This window comes from Lichenostomus cassidix, chromosome 2 (genome assembly GCF_008360975.1).
Source record: "Lichenostomus cassidix isolate B80296 chromosome 2, HeHo_3.0, whole genome shotgun sequence".
In the NCBI taxonomy this organism is placed as follows: domain Eukaryota; kingdom Metazoa; phylum Chordata; class Aves; order Passeriformes; family Meliphagidae; genus Lichenostomus; species Lichenostomus cassidix.
Window position 1 is genome coordinate 109,962,677 of NC_139482.1, and position 24,943 is coordinate 109,987,619.

At 44.9% G+C, this 24,943-nt stretch overlaps 2 protein-coding genes and 1 pseudogene across 3 annotated transcripts in view; 2 read left to right on the forward strand and 1 right to left on the reverse strand.

Moving 5' to 3' along the window:
* SPIDR (scaffold protein involved in DNA repair) overlaps window positions 1–14,062 on the forward strand; it is a 196,690-nt gene extending 182,628 nt beyond the window's left edge. For both annotated transcript variants that reach the window (XM_085052802.1, XM_085052804.1), the window contains 6 exons: window positions 1,983–2,181; window positions 3,186–3,338; window positions 8,681–8,774; window positions 10,506–10,620; window positions 11,113–11,166; window positions 13,559–14,062. In XM_085052802.1, coding sequence (XP_084908928.1) covers window positions 1,983–2,181; window positions 3,186–3,338; window positions 8,681–8,774; window positions 10,506–10,620; window positions 11,113–11,166; window positions 13,559–13,693 — 750 coding nt within the window. In that variant the 3' untranslated portion in view covers window positions 13,694–14,062. The remainder of the gene's footprint in view (window positions 1–1,982; window positions 2,182–3,185; window positions 3,339–8,680; window positions 8,775–10,505; window positions 10,621–11,112; window positions 11,167–13,558) is intronic.
* Window positions 14,063–15,602: 1,540 nt separating this feature from the next.
* CEBPD (CCAAT enhancer binding protein delta) lies at window positions 15,603–17,369 on the reverse strand. The gene has a single exon (XM_085052806.1). The coding sequence runs from the start codon at window positions 17,097–17,099 to the stop codon at window positions 16,068–16,070; it is 1,032 nt and encodes a 343-aa protein (XP_084908932.1). The 5' UTR covers window positions 17,100–17,369; the 3' UTR covers window positions 15,603–16,067.
* A 106-nt stretch (window positions 17,370–17,475) lies between these two features.
* On the forward strand, window positions 17,476–23,597 carry LOC146441970 (uncharacterized; annotated as a pseudogene).
* Window positions 23,598–24,943: the final 1,346 nt, after the last annotated feature.

Below are 24,943 nucleotides of genomic sequence, written 5' to 3' on the forward strand. Positions count from 1 at the left end.
CTGTGGGTTTTTTTCTTTTTCCTAGGAGGTTTATTAGCTGGTTTTTTAACAGCTATTCACTTGCTGAACTGTAAGCACGAAATTTTTGTGAGTGAACAACATGAGTGCTCACAAATTTTTTTAAAATAATGATGGAAAAGCAATAGAAGATATTCTTCTTATATTTAACTTTCTGGATAACTGCTCTAGGAATGTAAAGGTATTTACCTGCTGTTAGTGTATTACTTGCCTAGTCCTCCCAGTAGATGACAAACAGCAGTTTGTATCCTGCAGTTGCCTTTGCTAAGAGGATGTACCCTTCCCATGCAAAATCATCAAGTTGTAATAAGTGAGGAAGGGACAATGATTTGGTTTGTTTTGCAGATTTTATTATTATTATTATTATTATTATTATTATTATTATTATTGTATAATCTGCTACATGAGGTAATTCAGCTGGACTTTAAAAAAAGTATTTCCTCTCCATAGCTACAGTATTAAGTACGTAAATTATTATGAGTTAATTTGTGTGAAGGAGGAATGGAAATATGCTTTTATTACTACTCAGAATCCGAACTGTGGTTCAGAAGGAATATGAGGAAATATATTCCATCTGTGGTTAAGGAGCTGTCCTTCCTTATAACTCAATCCTGCTGCTATTTGTCTGTTGTGTCCTCTTTGTTCAGAACAAATTGTCACACATAGCAAGATGATGATTTTATACTAGCTTGTGATTTTTGCTGTTATTATTATTTACTTTTTGGATGATTTTCCTAAAAGACAGCTTTTAATGTGTTAGTAATTCTCAAGGGACAGATGTAAAAATTCTTTCTTTGAAACTGTCCTAACGTTATCTATGCAGAGGAGGTGCCCAAATGTGTGTAGTTACTAGGCAAAAAAACAACATCAGTGCAATAGGCAGCATATGTTGTATTAAGGCATAACTGTGATATCTGAGTTGTGAATTTTCCCAGTCACTATTTACAATTACCTCATTTGCTCTAAGAGCTGCAAGCATGAACAGAAAGCTAGGTTCAGTGTGGCTGATGGTTTCAAGGTTGGAATTCAACCAAAGACAAAAACTTGGGGTTCTCATTGCATTACCTTATGCTAGAGACATGCAGCTTTGAGAATAAAATGCTTCGTGTCTTTCCAGTCATTTTAGTATTTAATTTTCAGTTAAATGTTTTAACCACTAATTTTTGATCAGCAGACTAATTAAAAAGAGTAACAAAAACGTTCTAAAGTAATAAACTAATTTAATCTTAGATATTTTAGAATATTAGAATCTGAAAATTTGCAAGTTTCTTGTACTGGTAAATATGGAATATGCTTTGATATAATATTTTTTTACCGGTCTTGGGCAAAAAACTTACTCTTTCATTGCCAGTTCATATATCTCTTACTTAGGAGTAATCTACTTCCTTAATTTTATGCATTATTGGAATATTTAGTGACATTTATTCAACTGAAAGAAAAAGCTCCGACTTTGCAACTTGATTAGGCTTGGGAATCTGATAACTACCTAAAAAATGTGCCTATAGAGGAATAATATTAATAGTAGCAATGCTCTTTCCATATTTTTTAAGACAAAAATTACGTAAGTCTTCATAAAACCATCCAATTAATTTTTATATATACCATATATATAATATAAATTTATAATACATATTTTTCATAAAATATATTTTCAAATCTGATGTACAGCCCAAGTAAATTACGATGAAGTGTGATGGTTGGTTGAAGTAAAGCCAAGAGTCCAGAGAGTCAATCTTGGAAAGTTAATTTAAGGTGGAGATTTTAAGGTTTGTATCTACAGTAAGGAATAGCAAAAACTTGTAGCAAAGCTTTGACTCATTATCCTGTACAAGCTCCAAATGTAGTACTTTCTGTCAGATTTATGAGTTATTTAAGTATGAGGATGTTTAGTCTTTCCTTCTACTAAAAAAATTAACAATTGCATTCCAATTTTGTTTTGTTTTGGTTTTTTTTTTTAATCATAGACAAAACACAATATTCCTATATCTCAAAGAGAGACTTTGTTGTTTGTGACTGACTCCACATTGCAAAATGTGGTCCATGGGATTCCAAAAGTTGTTGCTGTGTCAATCACTGCATCGTGTGTTCTCGGTATGGAAATCATGGAAGCCCTCAGTGCTGGCTCACAACTTGTCTTCTTCAAGGATGCTCTGTGGGGAAATGGTAAGCTTTGCATGTGGTTTTGAAGCAGTGGAGTCCCACAGAAACAGCACCCTCATCTCTGACACCACAATATGTGACCTCCAGAGACTTCCATTATCAGATGAAGATGAGACTGCAAGTTTGGGATGAGAAATTTGAAAGGGGTTATAATTAGAACTTTCCTGTAAGGTTTCTTTTTCTGTATTTTAGGCTTGATTTCCAAAGTGAATGAGAAATTCAGTGATGTTGTTGTACGTCCACCAATATTACTGTCAGTCTTCTCTGATGACTGTTGAATCTCATGACCAGTGTCATTAAATTTGCAAGCTGACAGAAGGCTCAAAAATATTAAGAAACTTGCATGTCCTTAGATACAGAGATTTTCCAATGTCTCCTAAACCATCTTAGCTGCAAGCCTTCGCCCCCATACAGATCATGAAATTATGGTTGTTCACTTTCATTTTTAGTCACTCTTTTCTGAGGTTCAAGTTTGGTTCTGTATGGTGACTGCAGGGGTATTTCACATCTCACACCTTCAGTCACTTCCAAAACCTAAGTGAACTGGAAGTACAAAGCTATGCAAAAGGCTTCGTGTCCTGAAGCAAAAATCTCTGCTTTGGAGAATTAAGCATTGCATGCACCTACTCTTTGTAATCTTTGAAACAATGTAGGACCACCTGAAGGGATGCCCAAGCTTATTATCAGGGAAAAGACTGAAACCTTTTTGCAGGGAGTGAGATGCGATGCAGACTGGATGGCATCAGACTCTCTTCTGGCATGTTCAAATTTTTCAATTTCTTTTTCTTCAAATTCAGATTTCTTTTTCACCCCAGGAGTTGCAAAGTGTAACAAGAGCATGGTGCATGTATCACTGAAAGCAAAATATTTTGTCATTGAGAAAACCTGATGGAGTCTATTCATCTGTTTGGTAGCTGGCAGAGATTGTTGTCTTTATTGGCTGTGACAATTAACGTGGTCACCTTTTTCCTTGTTACTGTACTGAGTTGAAATGTCTCTTTTGGCAGGTAGGATTATTTGTGTTGAACGTACTGTTCTCTTGTTACAAAAGCCTCTTTTGTGCTCGGCTGCTGGTGCTGACCTCAGTGAGCTGCCTGGCTCTGTCAGACTCGATGAGCTGGATTCTGCAACACAGGCCAACTCCATTTGTGCTCTGAGAGGTTCGTATGGCCTTGCCTGAAATGAATGTGGTTAATTATTTGTGCTCACTTTAATCTTTTGTGTCTTTATATTGATTTCTTGCACAAACAGCGTGGAGGGATAAAAAAAGCATGACATTGCTGTGGGTCATTAGGATATTTAAGATTTTATGCTGCTTTGTGGGCTCTGTTTGCGTTTCGCTGGCCAAGCTCTGCTCCCACTCACTCTTACCCCAGAATAAATGTTTAATGCACAATCTGCTTCATTATATTCCTTCCTTCACTGTCTTCTTTTGGGAGCCTTCTGTTCACACCAGCCTTGTTGATGTTGGCAACAGCGAGTTATACCAATATTTTTTAGGCAGATGGATAAGATATGTTACCCAGATCTTGAATGGTAGGGGTTAGTGACTGATTTCCCTGGAGCTTTGCTGTAGTAGGACAATTTATTATTTTACCCTAGTAATTTAGCATAATGTGGCCAGTATTTGCTCACCAACCACTTTGGATCATAGCTTTGTCTAATATCTTGGTCTTACCACTAACCATGCAGAAACATTTCTTACAACATATTTTCTAGTGTTTCCAAATCATGCAGAAGCATTTTCTACCGTGTGTTTTCTAATGCTTTGTCCAAACAGCTTCTTAAACCTCCCAGTTGTACAGTGCCTATAGGAAAAAGTCCTTAAAAGCCCAACAACTCTTGGTCTTTAAAGGCTATTTCCTTCCTAAATTGAACTCTTATTATTCCAGTAGCCCTTGTAGAAAATTCTTGATACAGTTTTGCATTTACACCTTCAGGTATTCACTGGAGCATTTGAAATTAACTTTAAAATTACAACAAATAATGGCTTTCAAATTATTTCTTCAGGTATAATATGGTGGACTAAAGAAGACAGTTTGAAACCAAGCAAAGCCTTTACTAAACATACCTGCTGCTATGGTAGAACCACAACTTAGCAATGCCTCTGTGATTAATTACTGAGCACCTTGCAGTGACAAATGTTGAACAGTGCATAATGAAAACCAAGCACAACTAGAGGCATTCTACTCAAAGCCTTGGTTGTTATGTACATCTTGCATTGATATAGCTACTTGAAAGAAATTTCTGCACTGGGTGTGAAATGCTTTTTGACTTCTTTTTTTTTTAACCTCTCCAGTATTTATGCTAAAACTTGTCACTTCTCTGCTGTTAATTTTATAAGAAGTGCCTGACTTCTTTTTTCTTGTTGACAGTGTGCATAGTAGAATAAAGCAAACATTTCTCTGTCCTTTCTTTCTCCAGCAGAGCAAAGAAAGTACACCTTTGTGATCTGTTGTGTAAACAAGTACTTACTTTACACACATGGGAGATGTCATGCTTTGCCTGTCCGGTATTAAAGACAGAAGAATGACAAAAGGAGAAATTAATCCTACAACCTTGTCTTGTTTAATCTGGAATTTGTGCAGGGTAGCTGTTATCAGCATGTTCCCACACCTGAATACCAACACAGAATATGAAGTATCTTCTTTATACCTATGCTACTGCAATATATAGATGACAACTCTCACTTTTGTGTGTACTGAAATAATTGAATAGCATTCAAGAGGTACATTCACTGTTTTGGATTTCAGTTAGTTAGTGCCTACATCTTTCTGCTGAAACTAACAGCATTGACCCTACTTTGTTGGTGGGAGAATATACTTTTGATGGAATAACACATAGAGGGAGATGTGTTCATCTCTAATCATCTCTAAAATTCAGTCACTGTCTCATATCTCTTAAGTCAGAGAGTTGTTAGTCTGACTTTCAATGAGAAGCAGAATTACCTCATTCATTCTTTGTGCATCCTTTCACTTCCTGTTCTTTTGGTCACCTATGTGTGTTGCACACTGACATCCTCCCACCAAACAAAGAGGCTGCAAAGGCTTTCTCTGCCCTTTCTTGAAGGACTGTGCCTTCCTGCTCCTTTGGAAGGAACCTCTGAAACTCCTCCAGTCCAAGATCCTGCTTAAAGCTGGGCCCTGGGCAACTTGGTACAACTCTGGGCTGGATGTTTTTCAGAGATGCCTTCCCCATCAAAATGGACAATGTTCCAGTCCAAGCAGATGCAATGAATTTGTCAGAAATCCTTGTTTCAGAGAGGTCCAGTCATAGCAGCTCTGAGATAATGGAGTCTGTTGCTCTTCAACAGATGAGTGAAAACCTGTGGTTGCTTTCTAATGAAAAGTTTATCCTTCATTGCAAGATGAATCTGTGGTTTTCATCTGTGATCTTAGGGTTAATAGATTTATTTTCTTATCACTATGCATTGCAAGATAATTTCCAACCTCTTCTTGTTGTATAGTAGCAGTCAGGATGACTTAAATGTTGGCAGTTCATATGGCACAGAACTGTTTCTCCTCTTAGTCATGCTTTGAGCAAATTCTACTTAGTCTATACCATATATGATATGTGGGAATATTACTTGATTAATGATATTTGTGTAGTATCTGACTCACCACCGGTGATTGAATTTTGACGTCGGATATTTTCATATTTAAGCCTTTACTCAGAGGTGTGGAGTTTTTTCCATTTTTCTCTTGATAGTATGACTAAAATGGGGTCAATCAGCTTTCCTATGTTTCCTTTTTTGATTGAATTTATGCCTTTCATGTCCCATTAGTCAAGGTAACTGACTGGGGAAAAAAAAATCCAAAACAACACCTCCATCTTTTAAAGTTTCAACCAGAGTATTCCTTTGCATTCCACATGGGAGACCTGTTTTTCCAAGTGTTGTCCTCTTGTCAATCTTAATTCTTAATGATGCCAGCCACGACCCATAAAAATAGACTAGAGGTAAAAATTGAATTTTGGCTATGTGTATTTCCATTTAAAAGAAATATCTTGGGAAAATATCCGAAAGGTTTGTATATGTCAAGCACAATCTAAAGTCTTGAAAAAGATGTGCAGCAGTTCAGCAGTTTAATCTTGAGTAATCACTTTACATGTGGGATGCACAAGATTGTTACTAGATTATTACACCTGTTGCTGCTTTGAGTTGTTCTGACTTCAGTGATGTCTGGTGGTTTTCTCAAGGGAACTCTACACTGTCATCAAAATAATCCTCTCCACTAGACAGAAGCTCATCACTGTGATCCTGGTTGATTTTCTTCAAATATACTTACATTACTTGTGCTCACTGGCAGTTGGAATATGGCACACAACTGGGAGAAAGTGAAAAGGCTTAGAGAGAAAGGGTGTTTGTTTTGGTATTAAAAGGATTTTTTAATGAAGAAGGAAACATACTCAGCAAACTAGTTGGTAGCTTTTCAGTCTTAGAATCATTTAGGTTGGAAAGGATCTTCAAGATCGAGTCCAGCCGTTAACCCGGTTCTGCCAAGTCCACCACTAAACCATGTCCCCAAGTGCCACATCTGCATGTCTTTTAAATACCTCCAGGGATGGAGACTCCACCACTTTCCTGGGCAGCTGTTCCAATGCTTGACTACCCTTTGAGTGAATAAATTCTTTCTAATATCCAATCTAAACCTCCCTTGGCACAACTTGGGGCCATTTTTGTCATCCTTTTTGTCATCCATTTTGTCATTTGGGAGAAGCAGTCGACCAGCTGCCTGGCTTCAACCTCCTTTCAGGTGGTTGTAGAGGGCAATAAGGTCCCCCCTGAACCTTCTTTTCTTGGGTTAAAGAGCTCCAGCTCCTCTTCACCAGCTCCATTGCCCCTCTCTGGACTTGTTCCAGAACCTCAATGTCTTCCTTGCAGTGAGTGGCCCAGAATTGAACACAGCACTTAAGGTGCAGCTTCCCCAATGCTGAGTACAGTGATGATCCCTTTCTTAGTCCTGCTGGCCACACTGTTGCTGATCCAGGCCAGGATGCCGTTGGCCTTCTTGGCCACTTGGGCACAGCTGGCTCATGTTCAGCCAGCTGACAACCAACACCCCCAGGTTCTTTCTCATCAGGCAGCTTTCCAGCCACTCTTCCCCCAGCCTGTGGCACTGCCTGGGGTTGCTGTGACCAAAGTACAGGACATGGCACTTGGCCTCAGCCCATTGATCCAGCCTGTCCAAATGCCTCTGCAGAGCCTTCCTACCATCCAGCAGATCAACACTCCCAACCAATTTGGTGTCCACTGAGGGTGGACTCGATCCAGATTATGGATAAAGGTATTAAAGAGGGCTGGCCCCAATACTGAGCCTTGGGGAGCACCACTGGTGACTGGCCACCAGACTGGGCCACTGGTGGTGGCTCCAGATTTAACTCCATTCAGCAGTCACATCATTCAAAGAGAAACATACCCATGGAAACTCCCAGTTTATCACTCTCTGAAGAATCAAAATTACTCCTCTAAGTGTCCTGGGGTTTAAATAGAATTGCTTATTCTGTCAATGAAATCGTTGATGTTTTGTTGTACGCTTGGAAATTGGGTCATAAATGTTGTATTTGAGAAGCAGCTTTCCAGATCTTCAGACATGCTGTCCTTTGAATTCCTAAAGAAAATTACAGTTTTGTTGTTTAGGTGTAGCTCCCTCCTTGCCCAGGAGAACCAGAAGAGCAAGGGATTAACACCCTTACAGTCCAGACACTGTAAGTGCTCCATAGTCTCCAAGGCTTTCTTCTATTGAATACGGCATAGAACTGTGAGATTCTTGCTCAATAGAGGCTGGATTTTTTAGTCTGTACTTCTGTTGTACCAGTGTGGTTTTATTTTAGTGTAATTTCATTCTTACAGGTGAATATTTTTCTCCATAAATAATGCTCATAATTTCAGCATATTGTTACCATAAAATATAATACACTCTTTATTGGCTTCTCATAAAATTCTGAATATAGTTTTTCTTGCCAAAACTAGCGAGGCCTTTTTTATTAGTCTAAAGTATCTTTGGCATTCCCTTCTTACGCACACACTTAAGACTGTGAGCCAGATCTAATCTCTGTTAAATCAGTATAAATGAAGAATAACCCCATTGTTAGTGGAATTTAATCTGCATTGTTGTTTTCAAAAGGGATTGGGACTTCTGATTGGTTTGTATTTTCTAAATATCAATATCAAGCTATTCGATCTGATGATTTTTATAGCTGTTTATTGAAGGAAACATCAGAGGACCAGAAAGAAAGCAAACAAGCACAAACAAACCTGAAAAGGGATAAAATCCAAACTGAAAGAACTGGGTCTGTTTTTTCAGAGTGTAACACTCTGCTGTGCTTTTATCCCCTGTTGGAGGGACAAAGGAGAAAGGGAGTGAGAGTGTTGGAAGAGCTGATTCTTGCTCTGACAAGTCTTAAGCCCTGGGTCAGAAAGGCTCAAACCTGCTGTGAAGCCAAGAGTGACTGCGTTTGCTGGCTTAATGTTAGCATTTAGTAAGAATTCCATGTTCTGCAGGTACTGTTGTTGGAGTTAATGAGAGCACTGCTTTCTCCTGGCCTACATGCGACAGATGTGGCAATGGAAAGTTGGAACTGTGTCCCCAGGACAGGTGAGAGTCAGCATGCTCCAGAGCACTCCAGGTGTTCTCTAGATGTAGCCATAACAGCAGTAGGTGATGCAATGATTCCTGCAGGCACAGGCTGCACTTTGCTCCTTCCTAGAACTAAGACGTAGTATTTTTATTGCTGATGAACTGATAAAACCTGCAAGGTTACATTAATTTATTAAGAAAGATACAAGTAGATATGAAATGGTTTGATTTTGCAGTTCTTACTTTTTTTACACCAATCTTGCTTATAAAGATTGGTGTAAAAAAATCTTGCTTATAAAGGTTTCATAGCCCACTGCATTATAATATTACTTTTAGTAAATATATACATAAACCACAGGTCTGATTTTAAGTTCCTTTAAAAGTGTTTGTGTGTCTTGCCTTGTTAATCTGTGTACCCCCAGTTCACCTCATTTTTATACTGGACTGTGATCTCTGCTACAGTTTACCTAAGTATGCAGGAGTTGCATTTCAGACCTATTAAATTAGTCACCTTTTGAAAAAGGATGTTGAATGATTCTGGCATTATGTCTGTCCTGAATGTGAAGACTGATCCTACAGGACCTGTTGCCACCCGAAATGCTTAACCTGTGTCACACTGACATACTTTTGGAAAGCTTCCCCTGCAGCTGCCTAGCCAGCTTGTGCTTGCAGAGTCTGAGATACCTGATGGAATAAAAGCCCAAGGGATAAGAGTAGTCAGAGTGTAAAAGGAGGGAGGGAGGGAGGCAGGCAGGCAGGAAGGAAAGGCAGGGAAGGGAAGGAAGGTAAGGAAAGAAGGGAAAGAAGGGAAAGAAGGGAGGAAGGAAGGAAGGAAGGAAGGAAGGAAGGAAGGAAGGAAGGAAGGAAGGAAGGAAGGAAGGAAGGAAGGAAGGAAGGAAGGAAGGAAGGAATGAAGGAAGGAAGGAAGGAAGGAAGGAAGGAAGGAAGGAAGGAAGGAAGGAAGGAAGGAAGGAAGGAAGGAAGGAAGGAAGGGTTCTTTCTACTGAAAAAGCTTAAAAAAAGCATAAGGAGATGTTGGGTTGATCTTACTAAAATAGATAATATTTTCCTAAATATGAGAAGATTCACCCTTTATGCTTTGTTGCATACAGCCCTTGGGAGGAAAAAGGCTGAAAATCAAAAACAGGTGTGCTATATTATACTGTCATGCAAAAAATAAGGATGTGTGTATGTTCACATAGTAGTGTAGTCCAATTAAAAAAGTATCTCACCTGTGAAGGACACTTGTGCTTCATTTGGAGAACAAATGAAGTGTCAATATTTGTTTAAGAAGTGCTTCCAACAAGTGCTTATAGCTGAGCTTAATTTTGTGCATGACTTAAGTGTGCACTGAAAACATTGAACGTTTGCTGAATGAGGGCCTAAGTCAATAAGTCACTTCAGCCAAATCTATACTACAAATTTTCTTTTGCCATAACTTATAGGAGGTTATGAGATTAATATTTGCTTAAGTGAGGTGACTATAAATAGCAACCTCTCTCCATGCTGCCAGAAATTATAAAAGGAATATCTTTTTGCCAGAAGAGTTTAGGTCCTCCAAGAGAGTTACTGCCAACAGAAGAGCTCTATTTGCTGTTATCAACTGAATCTCTACCAGGGCTTTGCTTCTATAAGTCTACCAGCAAAGTATTTTAGAGAATAAAGTAATTGGGGTTTGTTTCTTTTGATTTATGACTGATAGCTTTTTCATTTCTCTATGTTTTTCCATCATTATTTTGTGTGTTTCAGAGAAGTGCTGTATTGCAACCAGTGCTCTGAAGTTGTCACAACACCAGTTTTGAAAATGCAGCTGGAAGTCTTCTTGCATTGTCCATCCCGATCTCAAAGTACAGTAAAAGTTAAGGTATGGCATGAAATAAGCCATTGAGTGTGTATTGGGTGTAGTTAGGATAGATGTGACACACAGGTATTCTAAGCCACACTTTACAAACTGCTGTTTGAGAAGACAAATTAAAACATGGAAGATTATCCCAAAATTTAATCTAATACTAAACTTGTGTTTGATTGGGTGAAGAACCCAGTTCCCAGATCTTGCTCAAATAATACGGTCATTGAGTTCACCCTGAGGTTTGCAGACTGTTTTGTGGCCCAGATGAAGGGATTTGTTAGGTTGGCCTTGGGAAACCTCAGTCTGCACAGTCTAAAAGGAACGTGGATTTTTTTACTTCCGTTCTGAATATCTTTTATCTGACCTCTCCTCTGCTTTCTTGGCCAGAGAAACAAAACCATTTGATAATAAAATGATAAATCTTTTTTCTGCATGATTGCAGACAGAACATCTTTGCACACTTAAGATTTTTGTCATGAACAAAACCTGTGAATTTTCTCATTCCAGCTGTTGCAAAGGACGATCTCTTCTCTCCTGACGTCCTCTGCCAGTGAGGATGGGGTAAGTATAATGAATGCTGACCAAATAAAGTTAAACTATAAAGCTTAATGTAAAGGCAGAGTACCAATGAGTTGTCAGGTCAGCCATGACTTCTGCTGTCAGGCTCTTGAAAATCTCCAGTGATGGAGACTCTGACTTTTCCAGGCTGTTCACTTCAGAACTGCACTGGAAATGGTAGATCTCACTACAAGTCATTATTTTTTTCCCCATGTCCAGCCTGTGATTTGAGTGAGCTGTGCCATTTGGCAGTCCCACCTTCCAGCTGCTGATGCCCTGCCATCTCATGAAACTCACACCCTCCTTTTCAGAAGGGGGATGCTGCAGATGGGCTGTGTACCTTCAGGTCAGCTGTGGATCTGCTGAGCTACCTGCAAACAGCACCATGTCCAGGAGCTCAGAGCTGCCACGACAGTGCTGGGCTTTGCTCTGTCCTCTGGCTGAGGATCCAAAGATGGCAAAGATGCAGTCCCAGCTTTTGGGTCTGGTCTTCTAAACCCTATAAACCACAACCACTTTGTGACAGCACAACACTGAAAGTATTAGCAGGTGGAAGTAGTAGAAGAATTTACAAAATGCGTGCAAGATACTGATTCATAATTGTATGAATGAAAGCTACAGAGGTCCATGGGCTAAAGTACAGTTTATGTAATCACGAAGTAGTTATTCCTTTAATCTGAGATATCAGAAGAACCCTGACATTTGGCACAGTGACCCAGATTTATCATGCATGAGGGAGGCACCCAGGTAGGTGCCTGGCTGGCATTGGCTGCTGGATGGTCGGCAGCGAGGGAGCGGCACCTTCAGAGAGTCATTAAGCCCAATTAGGATTCCAAGATTTTCCCTCTCCCTTGCACGTGGAAGGGAGCAAAGGTCGGATCGTTGTCTTGTTTAATCATCCCAGTTAAATATCTTCAGTGTGTGTATTGGGGTCAGTTTACTTTCCCTGTCTTACAAGTTTTCCAGCATTTTCTTATTACACGCTCCATGGTTTTAGTGGGATTTGTGGGTAATATTTAAAGTGGAAAGTTACTCTGAAATAATAAATTTTTTTCTTATGCTGGAAGGTGTATACTTCATTTAAGCAAAAAAGATACAAGAAATTACCAAAATGTGTTTGCTCCTTTAATAGCAGTTAAGTCTTGCTGAGTTTCACAGGATGTGTCTGGTTTGGTTACAGACTGGCAAAACATAGTTCTTTTTCAAGTTACTATAATTCAAACAACCTTTTTTTCATGTTTCAACGTGTGTAATGCCAGTATTTAGAAGTCTGGCAACTCAGATTTTTTTCTTCCCTGGCTGAAATGCAGGGATAAAGATTAGTCACAAGAAGTACCACTTGAGGTGGCATTTTTTGCCAGTGCTGCTAACGTTTCTAAGGGTGTAGCTTTGTAATCAATTCTTTTGGCAGGGAGGTTTTAGCCGTCACTGGCCCTGGCCACTTGTTCCTCACCTTGTGGCAGCCCTTCTGTTCCACCAGTAGAATTGTTTGTGCAGCTGCACGGTGAACTGGACTGCAGAACCGGTCTGGGGTAAAAATAATCTGTGAAAAAAAAGAAGGAGAAAGGTTGTTTATACCTTGAACCAGGCAACACCGTGGGTGTCACATACCTGTGCAGAAGCACAGCGCAGATGAAGGCAGGGGCACAGTCAGAGACTGATGGTAAGCAAGGTTCATTAAGGAGAGAAACAGATGTGAACCTGCCACTTGAGGTACCCTCTCAAGTGAAGTGTCAGCTAAGAGGAGACAGCACAATAACCCAAGAACTGGTGACACTCAAAGTGAAGCCATGCCAGCCTTGCATCCCTCTCCTGCATGCAGGATAATACAGCCTCTAGAAGGTCACTCAGGCACAACGCGTGGGTGAAATGCCAATTGGATCGTTAAACAGGAGGGTCTGTGTAGGTGCTGGTGATGGTAAAGGATGCATGAACGACAGAAAGTTAAAAGGGGGGAGAGGGAGGAGGGTAAGAAGGGTTACCAAATGTTTTTTCCTTTAGTGGATCAGTTAACACAGCTAATCAGTGTACAGTATGTATACACACATAGCCAGCACACCTGAAGTCCTGCAAGTGTCAGAAAGGAAGATAAAGGGAGCACGTGTAGGTTATGCTTCAGCAAAACTGAATTCAGAGTCACAGTAACTTTTTTATTTTTTAAACAGCTCATTTTTAAATCCTGGTAGGGAAGCAGCACTTGAGGCAGGAGTGTGATCTAATTATTGAAAATCTAATGTGTTCATTCTTTCCACTAGTTCTAATGCACTTTTCAAGTCCTTTAAAAAAATTGTCTGTTGGAATAGGATCTTGTATGCTGCATCTTCCCAGCTGAATGCTGCTTAGAACAGAACGTCCAGCACTGTTTGTTTTACTCACCATGCTTTTACTCCTGCAGACTTACGAGGTGCAGAGCGTGCTGGGAAAGGAGGTGGGGTTATTGAACTGCTACGTCCACTCCGTAACCAGTCGTCCCAACTGTGTTGCACTGGAGGAAATTGTTCTTCTGGAAGCTGCAGCAAGACAGAGTTGAACTCTAGTCAGCTATTATAGTATCTGTGGACTTTGTAATGTGATTATCTGTTAACTAGTGCCACAGATAATGTATAATGCAAGTGTGATAAGCATTAAGATAGTTTATTAAAACTGTGATTTATAAAGCACATTGTGCTAACACTGGAAAAATATCCATATATTGTTCAACTTTCTGAACTCTTCTTTTTCTGATCAATGCAGAATCTAAGAATACAGTTGTCATGTTTGCTGTTGATGTATGTAAAACATTTTGTTCTGGAAGTTTTGAATGGTTGTGGGTTTTTTTAATAATCCTGTATTTATTACATGTCAGTGGAAAATATTTTACTGATATTTTTGAAATAAATACCTTACTATGGGCAGTGAATGTTGGTTTAAGCTGAGTTTTATCAGTGGTTTCCAGACCTGCTGCAAAATGCTGCGTGGTGTGCAAATTCTGGGTTGTTATCTCCTCGTAATAATTATTATGAAGACAGAGATTTGAACAAAGCTTATATTTTGAAGTGTCAAGCACATATAAAGTTAATGTTTTACAGCTAATTGGTCTCTCAGCATAGAAGTAGTGTGTTATCTGTAGCTTCCCACAATACGGGTGTTTCATTGTAGTTTCTTTTACGGGTAAGGAGCAAACTGCGTTGTAGGCCATGCAACTATCCTCACCCAGACTGTGGAGACTACAGATCAGATAAATGCCAAAATCTTCCTCTGGATATTTTTTTCACCCCTTACTCTTCCACGGAATTTAAAATCCCCTTACAGGTCAGAGGAGGAGCAAGTGGTTTTGCGCAGGTCCTGTGTGTGATTAACCAGCAGAAAAGGAACTGCAAACTTGCCACACTGATGATTTCTGTGGCTCAGGCCGATAGTGAGAAGTCTTATGGATGTCATGGTTACTAAAGGAATGACCCAGCTCTTGAATTCCCCTTTTTCCCCCCATCCCCGAAGCATTTCAAGTCTCTTGCCTGCCTCCTTGTAAGGAAAAAGGTTTAGCCCACTCCTGTGTGGAGGGTACTGGTCTGTATGTGAGGCTGGGGTTGCCCCTTCAAAACCATTACGACGCGAGTCTCTGAGCGAGCTGGAGGTGCCTGTTGTGTCAGGCCATTGTTCTGCCAGTGCCCTACAGATGTTGTAGGTCCCCTGCCAGTGCACCACCGGAATTGAGACAAGTTGCCCAGAGACCTTCTGCGATCTGTTCACTCACTCAGCAGTGAGCAGCAGCGTTACTGCTCTCACTGTCACTAGCAGGGATCAGTGAAAGTCTTTGTGATCCCTCACTCTGTGATGAGCAGTGGTTGCCCACTCTCACTTTCACCAGCCGGGATCAGTGAAAGTGCCCAGCTCCTGCAGTTCAACAGCCTGCGGAGGGCTGAGGTGCATCAGCATCTCTGGGACTCACTACAGCTGGTCCCAGCTCCGGAACGTGTTCGTGTAGGTGCAGCTTTGCATTACCTGGAATGGAAACCCCTTGGAAGTTTTGTGGCAGGAATTTTAACCAATGGTATTCTTTTAATCGTGTTCTTGTAGTCCCATATACTTTTTTTTTTTAAAGTGTATGTATAGAATATGGTGTTTCTGGCAGAGTCCTGCTCACAGAGCAGCCTCTCGCTGTGCAGCTGCTCGGTGCCACCAGCGCCACGGCAACCCCTGACTCAGCACTCCAGCCCAGCGATGCGGCTCCGGGGGGAGCAGACTTCGCAACCACCGCGCCCGAGGGGTCTCACTGCTGTTCCCACCCCTGCATCGCTCTCTGGATGCTTTGGGAAGCAACCTCGCCCCGCGCTTGCCCTCACCTCCCCTCTCAGCCCTGGGACCCTCCCGCCGTGTTCCCCGCCCGTGTTCAGCCCCCTCCAGCAGCTTTCCCCGCCGCCAGCCCGCTGCTGTCAGACACAGAGCAAACGAGAGCAGGGTTGATTTTAAAATGCTTTTCTTTATTCTTAGAAATGCTGTAAAAATTGATATAAAAGGTTGAGCATGCTCAGTCTTTTTTTCCATCCTACTGTCTAAAATACATGGGATTTTGAATCATTTTAACAGATGTACCATAGCTGCATCGGTATGAGTAAAATGTAGAAAAGACGAAAACTACCATTATAAAAATAATTTAAGGGGAGAGAAGAAAAAAAAAATAATATATTTAGCTTTTTTTCCCTTTTTCGCAAGTTTCGTGGTGAAAGACCCGGGCATCGCTCCACGTCGCTGCCCCATTCCGAGCGCGGCCGCGGGCCGGCAGGTCCCGCCGCGGCTCCGCGCCTCCTGCCGCTCCCGGCCCGACCCGGGGCGCCGCGGCACGGCCCGGCACGGCTCGGCACGGCCCTCTGAGGTATTTATCCACCGTCTCCCGGAGTCCGTCTCTCCGTCCCGCTCCCCCCCGGTTACCGGCAGTCGGTGCCCGAGCCGGGCTGCAGGAAGGAGGCGCTGGGCAGCTGCTTGAAGAAGTGCCGGAGGCTGGTCAAGTCCCGGGTGAGCTGCTCGATCTTCTTGTGCAGCTTCTCGTTCTCGGCCGAAAGCTCCAGCAGCTTCTGCTGCATCTCCTGGTTGCGCCGCTTCGCCTTGTCGCGGCTCTTGCGCACGGCGATGTTGTTGCGCTCCCGGCGCTGCCGGTACTCGGGGCTAAACCTGTCCACGCACTTCTTGCCGCCCCGCTCCTTGCCCCCGGCGGCGGCGGCGGCCGGCGGGACTCCCTGCGCCGGCCCGGGCACGGCGGTGGCGGCGGGGCCCGGCGAGCGGGTGCTGCAGCTGGACGGGGAGCTGCTGCCCGGCGGCTCGGGGGACGTGGGCGGCGTGGGCTGCCCGCTCAGGTTCATGATGGTCTGGGCGCAGGTGGCGATTTGCGAGGGCAGCAGCGAGGAGGAGAGGTCGCTGTCGCTCCAGTCCGGCTCCTGCTTCAGAGCGCCGCGGGAGGAGAAGGAGGAGGAGGAAGAGGAGGAGGAGGAGGAGGAGGCGGTGCGGGGCTCGGAGCCCAGCAGGGTGGTCATGGCAGCGCCGAGGTCCTTGGCGGGGTCGCGGCCGGCGCCGCCGCCCGGTGGCAAGTACTCGCCGTATTCCCCGCCCCGCTCGGGCTTGTGGTTGCTGTTGAAGAGGTCGGCGAAGAGCTCGTCGTTGCAGAGCTCCAGGTTGGGCACGGCGGACATGGAGTCAATGTAGGAGCTGAAGTCGATGGCGCTCTCGTCCTCGTACATGGCCGGGGCGGCGGCGCTCAGCTCCGCCAGGTTGGTGCCGCTGCCCCCCAGGCCGCCGCCCGCCTCCTCGCCGCTCATCCCGCAGCCGCCGCGGGCCCCCGGCTTGCAGGCGGGACCCGGCCCGCCGCCGCTGCCCACCTTGGCGTCGTAGAAGTTGGCGGGCTCCAGGCACCAGCTCTTATAGCATGCCGGCGAGTCCAGGCTGTAGAGAGCGGCGGCGCTCATGGGCGAGCGGGACGCGGCGCCGCACGGCCGCGGCGCGGGGGCTCCGGAGCGCGGGCACCAAACGCCGCTCCGCGACGCTCGCAGCTCCAGCCTCTGTCCGGGCAGGTGGGAGCGGAGCTGCCGCCGCTGCTCGCACTGCCGGCGCCGCTACTGCTCGGTGACACCGGCGCTGCCGCTGTAGCCCCGCCGTCGCCTCCCCGAGGGGGCCGATCCGGGCTCGGGTCACGCCGTGAGCAGCGGTAGAAGGCGGGGACGGGACAAGGCGTCTCAGGACCTGGGAGTGAAACGCCCGCTCGGTCCCTTCTTATACGGCGCGGGCCCCGCCTCCTGCCCCAATGACGGGGAACGACTGTTCCCGGCACCCCCGGGGACCCGGGGGCGGGAGCGGGTGGGGTGCGCGGCCGCGGAGGCAGGGCTGCCGCCGCAGCGAGCTGCCACCTCCCGGCGGAGGGTGGCCGCGGTCCGAGGTGCCCCCGCCGCGGGCATGGCACGGTGCCGGTGCCTTTCGGGCGCCTGCCGCCCTCCCCGCACCGTCCCGTCTCCGGGGAGCGATGCCCCGACGCCGGTACCGGCCCCCCATTTCCCCCGGCTGAGCGGTAATTTTCCCTTTTCCACGCGGGCCAGCGGAAAAGCTGGCTGAAAAGGCTGATTTTACCCCGCCGCCGCCACCACGCATCCCCCCACGCACTTCCCCGGCGGCGCCTTGGATGGAGCGATACGGGGAAGATGCTGCCTGCCCCACGCGTGTCTCTGTGTATCACCCGAGCGCCCTCCCGAGGCTCATCTCGCTTCGCTGGAGCACGGGCAGCTTCACCCGCCAAGGATGTCAATGCCCCGCTCCGGGGAAAGGGTGGCCGCTTGGATTTCTTCTGGCGGGGCGCTCCGGTGGGAAAGGGGTCTCTGAGGCATCTTTAGCTGCTTCATGCTGTCTGCAGGAAGTTATGCCTCTTAAAACTTTACATTCAGTAATTATGCATGTTGTCGACCCCCACCTCGCATCCCACAAACTACTGCTATTAAATTGGCAAGTATCAGAGAAATGGAAATACTCTCAGCTAAAAGATAAGTTTTCTAGTTACATAAGAGTTTCTGAATCCCTGGCTTCACCCCCAAGTGCTCCACTGACTTAATTACTAAAGAAACACACAACAAAATGCCCTTTTTTTTTTCATATTTACTTATTTATCTTCCAGAACACCCGTCTATATTTAAGATAGGACTATCCCAGGCGCTGACTTTCCAGCCCAGCACTCAGCTGACGCTGCTGGCATGGAGCTGTGCCCTGCGGAGTGCCGTGCCACTCGCCCCGAGGTGGCTTTCTGGGGACCGTGGGGACGTGCCGGTCATGCCGAGCCTGCTGCCCCTCTCCGGGCAGGGCTCCATCTGCCACCACCGCAGCTGTTGCAGGACCGCAGCTGTTTATCACAGGGGTGTGTATTTTAACCTAAGTAGCTGGGAACAGGACTGGTACATGCTCTCCCTTCAGATGTAAACTCCTCGTGGGAAGGCTTGTGGGATCAGGGTAAGTGTGCAGTGCCTGGCAGGTGAGGTTTTATGTCTGGCGGTAAGGTTTCACTTGGAGAGGCTTTGCTTTTAACTCTAGTGCTGCCAGATGTATTATGTTTAAATAAACTTGATTTCCTTTCTCATCAGAGGATTGATCACACAACCTCTACCTACACACAACCTCTGTCTACACCAGAATCAACCACTGAACTTCACAGTGATGAGAAATTGTTGCTTTTCTTTTTTCCACGGTGAGGAACAATTAATATCCCCCAACCCAACTTTATCCCCCAACCCAATTAATATCCCCCAACTTTTACATGTTATCTTTTGCCCTCTAGCATTGGGATCTGTTCATGTCACACAACTCTGCACTACCTGCCCCTGGCCTGTCCTGTCCTGGCCTGGCTGTCCAGCAGGGAATGTGTTACTCCTGGATCCTTTTTCTCTGCATGAAGTGTTGAGGAGTGCATGCACGAGGTATGGGAAGGTAGCTCAGAAGTGAGAGGCAATCTGATATCTGCTGTCTCTCCCCTTGCTCTGCTGGAAGGGGTTAGATCTCACCCATTTGCAGTCATAAAGTTATGATTTGTCTTGGAAAGCACTCATTTAACTCTTTGCATGCAGAACTCTATTACACTTCCAGCTCACTGAAGTCCTTACCCTAAAGGTCAGCAGCCAGTGCTGGCATGCCACTGTGCCAGCCTGAACATGCCTATTTAATGCCCTGCATGTGTTCCTCCAAAAAAAAGATGCAATTCCCAGCCAGGTCACCCGACCCCCGCTGGGCACCTTGCCTCATAGCAATTCGATTCTCCAAATCCCTTGCTAAAAGGCATAGAACCGCTGTGTAAACCTCAGTATAAGCCACCTGTGTCAATCTAAGCCCCACCACGGAGGGTGCAGCATTGCCTACAGGGTCTTCAGGACCTGGAGGTGTGTTCAGAACTCATGGTAGGACCTGTCAATGCCTGTCCCCCAAAACCAAGCGTCAGGAGCCACCCCCTGGAAGGTGAGTTGGTTGTGTTTGTTGCTGAACCTGAGATGTGTGATTTTAGGAGAACTTTTAAGGGGGTTCTCCCACATGCCATGCAGGGTGTGAAGCCCTGGGGTGCTACAGCACCTGCAGCAAGGCATCCTGGAGCATTGAACAAGTGATACCTGGCACTCACCAAAGCAGGGCACTGAAGGCAGGATGACATCCACGCTCTGCTGTTTCCTGGGGTGGATTTGTCTGGCATCTCAGCAGCTGAGTCTGTTGCCATCTGCATATGTAATTTCATGAGCAGTGAAGTACAGACAAGCCCTTGATTTCCCTCATCTGTCCTGCTGAGTACCTGACCCACCGAATCATGGCTGGTCTCGGGGATCCAGTAATTTTAAACAGCAGTAAGAAGCATGTGATCATCTCAATTTCAGAATAAATTCTTTAAAACTTGCTTGAGGTTCATGCTCCAAATCATGGAAAGTATTTAAACCTGAAAAGAAAGGACAAGAAATCTTTCTGTAAGAAGCAGAAAAAAGACAAAACTTCAGCTTACTCTGGACTGCTGGCTGTGACTCTCAGAGAAACACCAGGACCCTGAGCCCTTCAGGGATGGCAGTTAAATCACACTGTATTTCTGACTAGTTTTTTCTCATAAACAGGGGACAGGCCACTCAGGGAAGGTAAAGAAACAGGGTATTGCCTCAGCATGCTCACCTCCAGCAACCCAGCCAGGCATGCAGGACATTTTGGGACAGTGGGACAAGGAACATGGTGAGGCTGTGCTGGGGAGCTTCAGGAGCCCTTGATCTTATGGGGATGAGGCAGCATCAGCAAGACATCACTTCCTGGAGGATTCATGGATAAAGACAAGGTGACAAGGGGGAAAAAGATGGTTTTCTGCGTTTCTCCTCCCCTCAGGAAGCAGCAGGAGTACAAGTATCCTTTCATTCATCAGCTGGAAGCCAGCAATGGCACATGGGAGCTGAGCAGGGAATAGCACGTGTAAATGAGGAGGTACAGGTTGTGTGGGGAGAGTCAAAAAACCTGCCTGCACACTCCTAGGGAGGGACAGTTCCTACCTGAGGTTGGTATTGGCTCTGGTCAGCCAGCACAGTGACTGCTGGACAGACCCTCCCTGCCTGCTCATCCCACCTCTGCCAGGACTTGTGCCCCTCCCTGGTCCTGAACCACTGTAACAGCATTTTGCTTGTCACTTGTACTGTGCTTGTACACCACTGCACTGATCCTGCCTGTGGCCTCCCTGCTCTTAGCAGCTGAAGAACTTGATGGCAATTGAAAGGATTTTTCCTTTTAGCTCATTTAGTTGAAGCTCTGTATTTTGTCCACCTGCAGGCATTAAAAAAGTGATGCTCTCAGCCTGGGCTGGGTTTGTCGAGCTGCACCTGTGGCTGCTGCTGGGCTGCTGAATAACATCATTCACCTCCCCAGGCTCCCAAAAGGCCAACTGCTACTGCAGCAAAACACCTCAGAACCTGTGCTCCTTGTTTTCTCACACTCTCTGGTGGATACTCTGAATGTTTTCCTGTTACAGGTTTTGCGTGAATTTCCATTCATGTGATCAAATTCATACCTGTATATTCTGCCTAATCAAATGACATCTCACGGGGTATAATTTACTGTGAGTGTAATGGACGAGTCAAAAAAGCAAAGAAAAAACCCCACCCTCCAAATAGAGTGGAAACTGTAACCAAAACTTTTCCAATCCCTTATGGCCTCTCCTTCGTGTGCTTTTAGGTACTGAAAGCTGCAATGGGGTCTCCCCAGAACCTTCTCTTCCCCATGCTGAACAACCTCTCAGCCTGCCTTCACTGGAAAGTTGCCCCAATCATCTCTGCAGCCCTAAAAACTTCCCAACCTTTTTGCAACAACAACAACAAAACCCTCTAAACCCCCTGTTCTGGGCATGTCTTAGTTTGATGTAAGGTGTGGCTCTTTGGTAGTTTTGCTACAAGACCAGTGACACCGTTTGATGCTGTGGGTGTCTGTCAGGGTGTGACCTTTCTGAGTAGGTGCCATTTCTTACAGGCAGCAAAACTTAAAAATGAAATTTTTAAAGCCCATGGAATTTCCAAATGAGACACAGTATTAATAAAGTGACTCTGCAGATCCTTATCCTCAGGGGAAAAATACAGTTTTAAAGCAGAGGTAATAAATCCTTATCCTTGATTTTGAAAAACAAGAAGTTTGGGGAGAAGTGTCTCTATATATAGATGCTTACTTTTGCAAGCAGCTGGTCAAATCCCTAAGTGTGAGACCAGAAGAGCCGTTGGAAATGCCTTATTCCATGTCTGAACACGTGCCCAATTCATTGGTTTTTTGGAAAGCTCATAGGCTCCTTCCTGTGCCCAAATGTGTGCTGGTGCTCTATCACCTCTCAGCTACAGAGACCTCAAGATAACATTTAAACTGGGGGGCAGTGGTGGGGACTAAGGGGGGAAATCCTGAGCAGAGAAGCAGCATGCAGGAACCTCTTTATCAGCTGGGAAAGGAGATTGCAGGCTGCAGCTCCAGAGCTTTCCTCTGGATTCAGCAGTACTGTTATTCTTAGCTAGAGGGAAATTAGAAGATTGGCAGGAATGGTAAGGATTAGCTTAAACATGGTATCATTCTGTATGCTAAGAAAAACCTAGTGAGAATATATGCTAATGTTTTACATAACTTCTTAGATGCAGCTAATGGATTTCCAGTTATAGTGCCCATCCATCTGGTTATTCAATCTGAGAAGGAAATACTCTGCTGTACTTGTGAATAGCTCCCAAGTTTTGTTTTGCATGATGAGACCTGATGCAGTCTCTGACTCTGATCTTCACATCATCTTACTCTTTTCTGGAAGCCAACTAATCCCACCCTGTAAAGCACCAAACCCAGCAACGTGAGGTTTGCATTGTGTCAGAACCATCCCTGCTGCTTCACAGGCTGCCTCCAGCCTTTCCCTTTAGCTGCTGCATCTCACTGAGAGCAGCCAGGATTTGGGGACAGCAGCTGCCATTTACACGTGTTGGAGGTTATTTCCAGGCCCTAAAGAAAGTTAGGGAAACTCCACTTGCTGTGCACAGGATGTGTCTGTGTGTTGAAGACCCAGCAGCCTCGTGCTTTGCGCCTCAGCTGACACACGAGTTTGACAAACACATGACTGAGAAGGGCTGATGTAGCTGAGGCTTCCCACTCTTGCGCTTATTCTAGGGCCAAAACGGAGCTTTTAACTATTTAAATTGTCATGAACGTGTTCTAAGTTTTGCCTGTCTCACAGGCTTTCCTACGAGGGCCTTTTGCTATGGACTGCAGGGAGCAGAGAGCAAGGGGCAGTGACCCTCTGTCCCCTCCCCCAGAAAAAAGCCAGACTGCACTCTAACTCCCCTTCCCAAAGGCCAAGGAGGGAGGCCTGCTGTGCACGAACAGCTGCTGTTGCTGAGGATATCAAAAGTCCTACGAGAAGAGCCTCGTTAAAATATAAACCCAAACTTTGTCCTCTGCCGGTGCAGGTCAAAGTACCCAGTAACTATCTGAGGTATGTGCCAAAAGTGCCATTAAACACCTCGTACGCCCAGCCACTTGATTTCTAAATGTCCCCTGCCTTTTCATGTTGCTTTTTTTATTGTGCTTTAAACTTTCTTATATTTGTAGAGTGACAGCATGAAAGCCAGGGTACCTCACCTGACCACGTTTCAGTCATAAGGCTGCTGTCCTAATTGTTAGCAGAGATTAAAAGAACAAAACACACCCCTTCATCTTACTAAAGTGTATATAAAAACAGACTATATCAAACACTTCTCTTAAAAAACCCTCCACCTTACTGTACACTAATTATCATCTCTACAAATGGGTAAATGGGGAAGCTTCCTGTGATTAAAGTGCCCTAAATTAACTTTTGAAATGAGGTATACAGCTGAAAGTTTATTTTTATTTTTAAATGTTTCTTCTACAAAAATGCATCTGAACAATATTCTGAACAATCTGAACAAGTCTGATGAAAATGTTCTGAATTTCTTGATTTATAACACTATTGACATAAACCATTGAGGATATTCATTAAGAAGAAAGGTAACAAATAGAAATTGTTGCTGGAAAGTACTTGAAACAGAAAAGCTCCCTCCCCATTCTTTTATGCTTCAGCAATCTTCCTCATTGTTAGCTATTCATGGAGTTGTATCCAGGAGGCAGATTTCTCTGCTCTCCAGCTGACAGATTCATTTGAGACTGGTGCCAGCAGCAGACGTGGCCCTGAGTGAGACCAGAGCTGCCCTGCTGCCACAGAGGCAGGAGGGAAATCTCGTAGGCAGCAAAAGGGCAAAGACTCAGTTTTATTATACTCTTTATGATAATTATTAAAAGCCTCAATGAAATCTATATCCTACAGTGAATATGGGTAATGAGCAACAGTAGTAGAGAGAATTCTCTTTCCCCCTCGCTGCCCATGCTGCAATTCTCACCACGGCCACCTGATGCTGTGGTTTAACCCCAGCCGGGGAGCTCAGCCCCACAGAGCTGCTCCTCACTCCCCCAGGGAGAACCAGAAAGTGAGAAAACTCAGGGGCTGATATACAGACAGTGTAATAGCGTAAAGAAAAGCTGTGCACACAAGCAGAGCAAAACAAAGAATTAATTCACCACTTCCCATGGGCAGGCAGGTGCTCAGCCATCCCCAGGAGAGCCAGGATAACGGTGACTTGGGAAGACAAACACCACCACTGTGACTATCTCCCCCTCTTTCTCCTTCTTCCCCCAGCTCTACAGGCTGAGCATGACACCCTATGGTGTATGATATCCCTTGGAGTCAGCTACCCTGGCTGTGTCCCCTCCCAGCTCCACATGCACCCCTGGCCTCCTCATGGCTTGTCTCTGCCCAAGCCCTGCTCCGCAATAGTGAAACGTCCCTGTGTTATCAACAGTTTCCAGCACAAATCCAAACCACAGCTCCACTCTAGCTACTCTGAAATACACGAACTCAACCCCAGTCAAGCTCAGTATACCTGAGAACTGGCTGCTGGAGAGGAAGAGCTGCATCTGCCACAACCTCCACAGTTTGGCATGAGCAAATTCCAAAGTGTAGTAGCCACTCCTGTGCTGTGCTGCAGTTACGGCAAGAAGCTTACAGTGCTCGGCTGTGTCGGCAGTGACTACTTCAGGCTTTGGCCAAACAATAGCTTGGAAATAACACAATGTGAGCAGCGCAGACTTCCAAAGGACAAAGATAACAGGGTATAACCTCTAATTGCTAAAAACAGTCTCATCATTACTATCTTGTTATCCAGTAATGAAACAGCTGTTCAGATACTTTAGGTGTTATCTAGAGTTAAGAGCTGTTTTCTGTTTCATTTCACCATGTGGT

Bases quoted from the DNA above. Each gene is read 5' to 3' on its own strand.
- CEBPD (XM_085052806.1), bottom strand. From the start codon at position 17,099: ATGAGCGCCGCCGCTCTCTACAGCCTGGACTCGCCGGCATGCTATAAG.